This window comes from Phyllopteryx taeniolatus, chromosome 19, assembly GCF_024500385.1.
Source record: "Phyllopteryx taeniolatus isolate TA_2022b chromosome 19, UOR_Ptae_1.2, whole genome shotgun sequence".
Lineage (NCBI taxonomy): Eukaryota > Metazoa > Chordata > Actinopteri > Syngnathiformes > Syngnathidae > Phyllopteryx > Phyllopteryx taeniolatus.
This window is the reverse complement of record NC_084520.1, coordinates 14,701,812-14,712,341: the sequence shown is the minus strand read 5'-3', so window position 1 is coordinate 14,712,341 and position 10,530 is coordinate 14,701,812. Positions and strand designations below refer to the sequence as shown.

Below are 10,530 nucleotides of genomic sequence, written 5' to 3'. Positions count from 1 at the left end.
AGATAAAAATTGATAGGTTTCAAATAAATGTCAAGTCATTCAAAGGACAAATCATTTCATCAGGCAAGTGCCACAAGTGCAAAAGCATTAAATTGATAATCATGAATTGCAATACCATTGACTTTAGACTTTTCTTTGTTGGGATTTTCTCTTGTATGGAAAACAGTGTTACCCAACCTTTATTCAGTCAAGGCACGTATTATATTAGAATAGTGGTTTTATACAGGTTGCTGGCATAGCTAGATGAACAACGATACATCATTTGTAGTAAATAGTTTTTTTCAGACTAATAAATTGAAATGGGATAATTTTCACACTAATATTGCACGGTACAGTGGTTGGGAATCACTTCTTTTAAATTATTTTAATGAATACTAACAAAAAATAAAGTATCACAAAATTAAAAATACAATTATTATTATTATTATTATTTTTTTACAAATAAAGCTTTAAAAACAACTGATTGTGAAAACAAATGCTAAAATTAATTTGGAAGGAGTCGCATTGAAATATTTAAAGGCCATTATTGAGCCTGTAAATAATTGCATTAATTGATATACTTGGATTATGTTTGTAAATGACTAATACACAAATGACAGGCCACCTTATTATATTTATACATACATGTCTTTCCCCTAATTCCAAAAACTTGCATGACAAAATAATGGTACTTGCATAATTATTAATAAAAGTTGCTTCACATTTGGTTTCATATTAAACATTTTCCATATTATTGTATTTTTTTTTTTTTTTTTGTAACTCAAAAGGTTTTATGACCATCCTGCTGTGTCAATAGAGGTGTGAAAAAGTCTTAACATCAGTCTGTATCATGAGGCTGACTGACTGGAAGTCCAAAGTCAAAAACAATTAATGGCCTTCCTTACCCGCACCCAGTCGACTTCTCCCGGCAACGGGCGCGATTGCCCACCCGTCGGTCATTGGTAGAACTGGGCCATGATGAAAGGGAAACAGCAGAAAAGCAAACAAGGTTGAAAGTGTTCCTTCTTCCCTTGAGAACTTTTAGACGGGTTCCCCCTGCCATCAGTGTGTTTGCGCATCTGTGCGAGAGGACAAGAGCTTTATAAACATGTCATTGTACTACAACACACTTCCTATTATCACCTTGATCCTCTACCAATGTTTTAACAATTTACCGAAAGTAGTCATATGCCTTGGGACACAAATAACATTACGCATCATTCACAAAACATTCTATTATTGAGACTATCCACTGTAGACAAAATCCCAGTTGAATTTCTAACGTTGGGTCTTTTGTGGATGTAAAATGTTCAAATGTATACAAGCTCACTTTTTATCAATGACCTCAAACCGCCTCAGATCAGGTTAAGAAAATTATTAAACATTTTTGTGGAACGTCATTCTTTTTAGTTGCATAGAAAAGTCTGTGCTCGTGTTTTCTTTTGTAACAAAGAGGTTTTTATTGGCTTCTCTAATCCGTTCATCATCTCAATAACAGGTACAGCCCGGGAAATCATGTCACGAGGGTCTAGTACTAATGAGACAAAGGAAAGGGGAGGCTTCTGCTACAACATTTGGTATTGAGGTGACAAGTCAGAAAAAAGCCATTAAAATCATGCATACTTAAAAAGTCCCAAAAACAAAAACATTTTTAGCGTTTTTGTACATTTTTGTAAACAATATCCTTCTAGAGTTCATATCAAAAACACGTTATGGCAAGTAACAAAAATAAGGGATATACCATGAGAGAGGAAGGAAAAAAAAAAAAAAAAAAAAAAAAAGTCCTACGAGGCATCTAGAATGCAACACTGCTTGGCATGGATGTTTTTACATTTAAAAAAAAAAAAAAAAAAAAAAAATACACTTTCCATTTTGACAAGTCACTTGCTCTATCATTGTAAACACAGGCAGTGTAAAAATGATGATACAATAAGTCGAAACTATTCTACAAATATTTCCACTACATACAATGAAACGCGTGTCCCTGCTTTTATACGCTTTTTGTGATATGAGGTATATTTAGTCAATCTTATCGTCTTTTTCTCTCCATTTCCGTTAAAAGCATAGTGTGTTTGGAGGGAAGTGGCTGGTCGGTCAAGTTTTTTTTCCCCCTTTGCAGCTTCAGAGTCCCAGAAAACCAGTTGGGGAGGGAAGAGAGTAGGGGGCAAAAGAGGCTGGTGAGGTTCACAGGAAATCGACTAAATTAAATATCAACCCTGGCTGCCGGGATAGAGAGAATGGCTTTAACCACGGAAGACAAAGAAGGCCATTGTTCATTCCTGTGAGTGCAGGACTGCTGCATATTCAGGAGGCGTGTTGTATAAATTAACTCTTCTGCTGCACTGGTGCTACAAAGGTGTGTGGCGACTAATGGAGAATAAATACAATGTAAAAATAGAGAGAGGGAGAGAGAGAGAGAGAGAGAGAGAGAGAGAGAGAGAGAGAGAAGGTTCCAGCATGTCATCCGAGCTCTGGAGAAACACTTAAATACAAGAGCTACTCTCAAAATAGTGTATCACAAAATTATGGCAAATCCTCTTTTTACATCACCCGACAAACCACAAGAAAAGAAACAACAAATTCAACCCTGTCCCACCCCTCCTGGCAGAAAAAAACCCAAACAAACAAAAGAAAAAAGAAATCCCCATTAAAACCATCATTCCACCCTCCCAAAACCCTTGTTCACAGTTTTCTCCTTTTAAAATAAGCAATATTATCATAAAAATTACAAATTGAATGGGTTATTGTTTCTGATGATATGTTTGGGGAAAGAAAAAAAAAAAGTGCTTGTTTGATTCCATTGACAAAAAACAAAAAAAAACCGAGTGAGGCGACTGTTTGCTTGCTGTTCATTGTGTTCTCAGTCCAACATGTTTCAATGGAGTTTCTTTTCTATAGGCTGGTGAGTCTACAGGCCGGCTTCACATTGACATGCAACAGTACCGTCATTTGGACTAAAACACACAGGAGAGCACAAACATGACCATGAGTAGTAAAATTTCAAAATAAAACGCACCACTCCCCACCCAAAAAAAAGCTTTGTAGATCGATCACCTGTCACAAGTACACCTGTAAAAACTGTGCTAATTGCATCGCATAATACAAAGTCTTACACAATTTTGCCTATTTCCTGAGTTAATACATTTCTTGTAACAGACAATATATAGGTTGTTTTTTTTTTGCCATTTGAATTCTGGGCTTTCCCTGCCACAAGTGTTTTTTTTTTGTTGTTTTTTTTGTTATCATCAACATTATTTTACAACAGTATGATGATTGGTAAGATAGGGTTCCGAAAGTAATAAGAAATACAAGTTCATCTCCACCCTCAAATAGTTTTAAATTACGGTTTACGTTCATTTAAAACTGTATTATTTTCCCAACCAAATTGTAAGCGACTAAATACATAAAAATAACAATTAAAAAAAATTGCATTTGAGGCCATGTAAGACCCTCCCTGGTCATTTTGCATCAACATTTAATGGCAGTGTTTAAAATAAAAAAATCATTTTGCTACAAGAACAAAATTGCGATGAAGGGAAGGCGTAGGATGGACAAGAACCGCACCCCCCCTAACTTGGTTCACCTCGTTTGACCCTTATCTGAAACTTTGGCTTGTTGGGGTTTTTGATCCTGTACTCACTGGCTCGCTGACATCAGCTAACAAGCTGGTATACCCTGAGAATTCTGAGACCGGAGTCCGTATTCTGTGGTCCACCTCCGCCCCGGGGTCGCTGCCGTAGCTAAGAGGGGTGCGGCGTCCTGACTTGAACTGGGAGCCGAAGGCCTGGGCGAAATTCTCAATCTGGTACGTCGTGGATTCTTTCGGGGGATTCAAAGGAGACAGGTCTGAGTAGCTTGAACCGTTGGCGGGGGTGGCGCTGCCCCCGGCCTTGGCTTGTTGCCCCTTGGAGCTTTCCGCCTGGGCAGTCAGATCCTGGGGAGGTAGGTTGAAGGCTCCGGGGGAGTGCTGCTTCTCCAGCTGCTCTGTCAGCTCCTGAGATGGTGTTAGCTGCTGGTGGCTGGCTGGCTCCAAAGTAAGGTGGAAGCCCGATTGGGAGGGGGAGCCCACCAACATGCCGTAGTGGGACTTGGACGAGGTGGAGGAGGTGGTCGAGGAGGGAGCGGCGATGGGCAGCGGTGAAGAAACAGCAGGGGGGTAGCCACAATCTAGCGGTGATGTGCTATAGACGTGCTTGTCGGAAAACAGGGGTCCTGTGGGACTAGAGCTGCTGGACAGGAGCGGGAAGGGCCCCGTGGCACCCAGGCTGGGAAAGGGCCCGCTGTGGCTGGTGCGCTCCAGGGCCTGCAAAAGGAACTTTGAGTACTCGCTCATCACCGCAGTTTTATCACTCCCATTGGCCGCTTCGTCCTCCAGCTCGGGGGTGACGGGCGCGGCCGGCTGGAGGTCCACGTGGTGCGGGTGGTCGGACAGGTCGAAAGCTACTTCGTGGTGGTGCGCTCCCTCCGGCTTATGGCTGTAATGCTCCAGCAGGCTTTGCAGAACCTCGTCCGGAATGCCCGACTTGTCGTGTTTGAGTTCCAGGGGGGAGGTGTCCAGCATGGTTAGCGTGGGTTCAGGCCCCAGGGACACCTGGATGACGCTGCCCCCCTGCGACGCCATGTGAAGAGCGCCCGCTCCGTAGTCATTGTTGACGGCGTGGAGGTATCGCCGCTTTTTCACAAACTGCATTGCATCGTCGTAGTTGCTGCTGGTGGCGGGGCCCTGCTTGTTGCTCCCGCCTCCCTGGAGCAGACCCATGTTATCAAGCCCGATAGCATCAACGTGATCCATGCCGCCGGCTTTTTGGCCTAATAGTTTTTGTCCGTCAGCGCTGTCTTCTAAAGAATGGAGGACTTTATCCAGCCCTTTACGGCCCGCTTTTTTAAAGACCAATTTGGGAGAGCGCCCCTGCATGGCGGAGCCCGAGGGCTGCTCCATGCTGTAGTCCTGCAGGCCTATGTCACGCGCCATCGCCGCAGAGGACGAGGCCGCCATGGACGCAGCCGCGTTCTTCTTTCTCTTGCGCTCGCCGCCCTCCCCGTTTTTAGACTTTGCCCGCTTGCGTCCGGAGGTGGTCGCGTTTCCCTGAGTGAGTGAATAGCTGCCCTGGCCGAGCTCGGCGTCGCTGAGCTCCAGCATGTTTGGGTCCAGACCCTTCTTTATGGCTTCTCCGCAAGTCCGCTTGTGCTTCAGTAACCGGTCTGTTCTTGAGAAAAACTAGAAAGTTGACAAAAAGAGAGAGACACAAACAATAAGACACAGTGACCCTAAAAATCACCGGTAAGTTGCCCACTTGACTAAACAAATGTAACACCCCAGGGCTCTATCCCGATCCCCTGCAAATTGAGTGGGTTTACTGTATTAACATCATATTCACTACTTAATTTCTTTTTCTTAAAGAAGTGTTGTGAACCTGTGGCGTCGATGAGTTTCTTAAAAAAACAAAAAACTTTATTGCGTGGTACTTTGACTTCATAATGACCTCACAAGGGCTTGCCAAAGAATGTGGACAGGCCAGATGTGGCCGGCGGTCCCATATAATGTCCAGAACTGACCTCGAAGGTTCAAATTAAAAGGGCAGAAAACCTCCAAAATACAATATGTCCAACCTGTTGGCATGTATCGCATCGATATGGCTTCTCGCCACTATGCGTTCTTTTGTGTCGCTCCATGTGATACTTCTGGATGAACCGCATGTTGCACTGGTCGCAGCTGAACGGCTTCTCCCCTGAAACACACAGCGGTGACACGATTTGTGGTTTATTCCGACATTTGTGTGAAGACGTTAAAGATAAAAATGGACAACTTACCACTGTGGATCTTTTCATGCCGCTGGAGCAGGTACTTCTGAATGAAGCTCATGTTACACTGACTGCACCGAAAAGGCCTCTCACCTGTGCGATCAAGAGTACAACCGTCCCCCCAACACATTAATTATCGCATTTCAGTTCAATACTGCATAAATCCAGGGATAAAACAATTGTGATGGCTAAAGCGACTAAGGGATCCACTCTGTTAATTTGTCATGAGAAATTCCCAGCAAAGAGGATGACTAATATGTCCAGAAACACATGAGCAATCAATGAGTCAGCCCCGACAGTCTCCCCTTGAGGATGTGCGGTAAAAGGGAGATAACACGATGCTCCCTGATGGCACACTGTGCGTTATATTACCTTTGTGTCTGGAGGTTTTGAAGCACAAAAACAAAAAATGGGCAGGAAGCAGTGAAAGCCTCTCACCTGTGTGTATGAGCACATGTCTGCGCAAGTGATAGGAGCTGCGGAAGGCAGCGTTACAGTGCTCGCAGATATGTGGTTTGGAGTTGGGCGACAGGCAGGCTCCATCCGCATCCAACATCATGCCCTAGAAGGACATGAGTCACATGACATTGAGTGACTTAGGTTTGGTCCTATTGAATACTCTGATTACTTAGCCACAAGAAAGCTCAGTTCAAAGCTAATTTAACATTATTTCACAGTGTTAAATTTACACACTTAAATTCACACGACTTTTAAGAGCACCCTACAGCTGTGTGTTCATTTACATATTAGTAGGAATTTACGTAATGATTATATTTCTTTATCATGTTAAAAAGGATGCATTACACTATGAATAAACAAAATTATGCAATGGTTTGAAACATTCCAAGGATATTAACAACAATATGGGAACATACAGAGACTAAGTGGAATACAGTGGAAATCTGCAGTTGTAGGTTAGTGGTTGCACAAGTGTGCACACCCTCTTAACTGGGGGGCGTGGCTGTGTCCAGAACTCATCACAATCAAACTAATGTTAAATAGCAGTCACCGCACACCTGCCACCATTTAAAGTGCTTCCGATTAAACCCAAATTAAGTTCTGATGTACTAGTAGGATTTTCCTATTTTTTTCCCCTTTCTAGCAGAAGCTTGAATGTTTTGTACTAACACTGACTAGTATTTATCTATCTTTGCTTTCTGCTCACCCACACTCTCCATTGCAGCAGTTTTATTAATCTCTTCGTTCCCAAAGTCCACACTATTTTTGGTCGATTTTTTTTTTTTTTTTTGCCCCAAATAACTGGAACACTCTCTAGCAAATGATAAAACTCAGCTCATTCATCCCAATATCATTTAAAAGGTTATTGAGGGATATGGTACATGATTGCTGGACCTGTTTAAAACCTCTTTAGTCACCATGTGCTATGATGTAAAGTATTATGTAATTACAGTGGACCCATGCTATTCGCCGGTGATAGGGACCAATCGTGAAAATCTGCAGATAATTGACACCCATTGTAAATCTATTGAAAAAAAACACTTTTTTTATACTCCAAAAATTACTGAGTAAGCAGAGATAAACCACTAATAAACGTTTCGGGATTGGTTTCCGCCCAAAAAGAAGAAGCAGCCAAATAAATAAATAAATAAATAAATAGGAAACAAATGTAAAATCAAATCTGCAGAAAAGTGAATCCGCAGGTGTCACACTGGAGGTAAGCGGGGATCCACTACATAACACATTGTACCGTTTGTTGTCTATGTATTTGCTTTTATTTTGCTTTGTTTTACTCTGCTGTTTGCTGCCAGGTCAGCGGTGCAAATCTGTTCTAAATTACCTCACCTGGGTAAATGGTTAAATAGATTAAAAAAACAAACAAATTGGAACTGTTCATAATGCTTTCCATGTTCACTAAGGCCCCGTTCCACCTGAAGAGAAACACACAGGAGCAGGATTATCAAACGTGGTGAACCTTTGCAGCGTCGTTGCGTTTCCTTCGAGCTTTGCCTCCCTGTCCGTCCCCATTGGTCCTCCTCCCTCTTTTACCCGAGGAATCTTTTGGCTCTTTACCCGATCGTCCTGACATCTGAGGGCAAAACCACAAGCCTTATCGGTCTTAAAGTGACAAGGTTCACAATGTTCAGATTTCCACTTCAAACTCACCGGTTCTCCAAGGGAGCGCACGTTGCTGTGGGTGAGGTCGTGCAGGAGCATGTTATGGTGATTTTGGTGGTGGTTGCCGTAAGACATGTCCGGCATGTCGTCACCGCTCTTCCCCGCGCCGGCACAATTCATCGGCACGCCACCGCCTCCTCCTCCGCCGTAGAGAGGCATGCGATAATCCAGCTCGCTTAGCCGCTCCTGCTTGATGCCCATGCTGTGGAGGAAGCCGCTGGCGTTGGCCAGACTGGCACCGTGGTGGTCCGGGGGCGAGTCGCGCTCCTTCTTGAGAACCATCTCCTGCGGGAGTTCACCCATGACCGACTGCGACGTCAGCCGCGTGAAGCTGGTGACGGGCGGTAAGTGGCTGAACATGAGCATGCCGGGTGCAAAATTGGGGTCCATGCCACCGTTGCGCAAAAACTCATTGCCGAGTTTGTCTTGGATAATACTCATGGTGGTAGTTTTGCTGTGTGCAGGCGCGGGCCAGGCCAATAACTCTAAATAGGAATGCGGGAGAACACCCTGAAAAAGAGGACAGACACAAACACTCTTCATAAAATTACAGAGGTACCTGGATAACGATGGTCGAATGCCTTAAAGCATTTGAAAATTGTACATGTTGGACACTGAACTGCCATAACCCATAATGCCGGCTTGACTTTATTCAGCTTTTTGTAACATTTTCACACAAAAAAAAGAAGAATATCCACCAAGTCTGTGACAATATGCGTATCAAAACTGAAATGGCGACCAAGACACGAATGTGTGTCGCCTTTGAAAGAGCTTCAAATTTCTAAATTCACAGGCAACACGATAAACATGTTAAAGCACTTTCAAAGACACAAACTCAAAATTAATTGAAATAGGGCAGAGAAGAAAATACAGGGACAGTCTACTCTGCCAAATTGTAGCTATGGTTGCTTCATTGTGTAAACAGAACTACAGAAGAATGTTTCCACACAGTAGCCCATTAATTACCTAATTGGATTTACTGGGAATAAGTGACTGGAAGCCTTAAAATATATTTACCTTGGATTTTTTCCCCTCCTAGTTTAGCAAATAATTGTGTTAAATGCCTTTACAGATGTATAGCGACAGACATGGCACATTAAGTAATACTGGAGGTGAAAATTTGGATATCTATCCAGACACCTGCCTACAATTTAATCTAAAACATACATACACTGGTTTTAATGAAGCCACGCGTAACCCAAAATGTAAAGTTTGGACGTAATTACTAATGTTTTCAACACTCTTTTGCACCTTAGTCTATCAAATGTAAAAGCGTACTGTATAATTCTGACTGCAACAATAATAATTAGTCGGTGAAGTTTTTCCACACTAAGTAATATTGGACAAATAATACAGTTGATAAACCGTTTATAGCAGTCTAGACATCTGTCTACAATTCAATCTAAAATATGCACTTACATTTTGCACCTTGCTTTTGCACCTTGGCCTATCAAGAAAGCAAATATGCCTTACTGCAACAGTAATACTTAGTCGGTTCAGATTCTAGATTAGTGAATCATCTTGTTAAATTTCTCATTAAAATGTACAGTGGCGGACGTAAGTAAATACAAATTATACAGGTGAAGAATCCTTACATAACACTCCAGCTGTCTCTCTACATAGTACTTTTGTTTCCTCTGAAGCCACATATAACCCATAGCCTAAATGTAAAATTTCGAGTATGTTGTTGTTTTTGATACTGTGTTGTATTGTTTACACACTCATTTGCAACTTGACCTATCAAATGTTAGCACAAATAAGTGACTCCAATACTTGGTAATAACTGGTTTCTTTCCCCCCCCCCCATAGATTAGCTAATAATATTGCCAGATGCCTTAACGGATAAATAAATGGAATACGATTTTTTTTTTTTAAAGTCTAGACGCATGTATTACAAGTCAGTCTAAAATATGCACGCTTGCATTTTTTTTTTTTTTTTTTTTAAATAAAGCCACATGTACCCTTAAGCCTTAATGTATCATTTGGAGTGAATTATTGTTGTTTTTTTAAACACTCCTTTACACCTTGGCCTATCAAATGTTAACGCAAACAGAAACGATGACTGCAACGCTACTAATTAGCCGGTTGGGTAGACTTGCCTAAACAAATGCTATTTAGGTCAAACGCGTCTTGACATTTGAGCAATTTAACTAGGACACACACTCGTGACTAAACCAAACTCTCGAAGGGTTCGACGACTTATCAGCGAGCCCCAAGCCAGGCCGGCGACCATTTGGCGAAGCGACACACATTCAACACCAAGCAGATGAGCTTTTGTCATACATAATAGTTAGCCGGCTAGTTAGCTTAGCAGCCGACTCGCCACAATGAGCCCAACGACGCACCGTCGACTTCGCAATGAAAACCCTCGACCAAATCTAGACAAAAGCGCCACACGCCATTCGTGAAAACTTGTATTTTACGCTACGGCTTGTTAAATAAGCCCAAAAGTTCGCCTTCTGGACAAGGAAGGAGGTGACATATTGCCATGTTGCTAGCGCATCTATTGGCTATTTAAAAATGGGTAAGACACCAAATCGCCATAATTGCTCATTTCAATGAATATACATTTGTTTAAACTATCCACGGTGTTAAATTAAACATTAGATTTGC

At 42.2% G+C, this 10,530-nt stretch overlaps 1 protein-coding gene across 5 annotated transcripts in view; it reads right to left on the bottom strand.

The window, feature by feature from the left end:
- Positions 1-1,414: 1,414 nt before the first annotated feature.
- znf281b (zinc finger protein 281b) overlaps positions 1,415-10,530 on the bottom strand; it is a 9,886-nt gene continuing 770 nt past the window's right edge. For 3 of the 5 annotated variants that reach the window (XM_061755959.1, XM_061755957.1, XM_061755960.1), the window contains exons 2-7: positions 7,906-8,427; positions 7,715-7,828; positions 6,221-6,343; positions 5,791-5,884; positions 5,590-5,708; positions 1,415-5,197 (exon numbers count right to left, since the gene is read on the bottom strand). In XM_061755959.1, the coding sequence (XP_061611943.1) occupies positions 3,575-5,197; positions 5,590-5,708; positions 5,791-5,884; positions 6,221-6,343; positions 7,715-7,828; positions 7,906-8,358 (2,526 nt within the window). In that variant the 5' untranslated portion in view covers positions 8,359-8,427 and the 3' untranslated portion in view covers positions 1,415-3,574. Of the gene's footprint in view, positions 5,198-5,589; positions 5,709-5,790; positions 5,885-6,219; positions 6,344-7,714; positions 7,829-7,905; positions 8,428-9,336 lie in introns of all 5 variants that reach the window. The other 2 variants (XM_061755958.1, XM_061755961.1) reach the window with 2 other exon arrangements.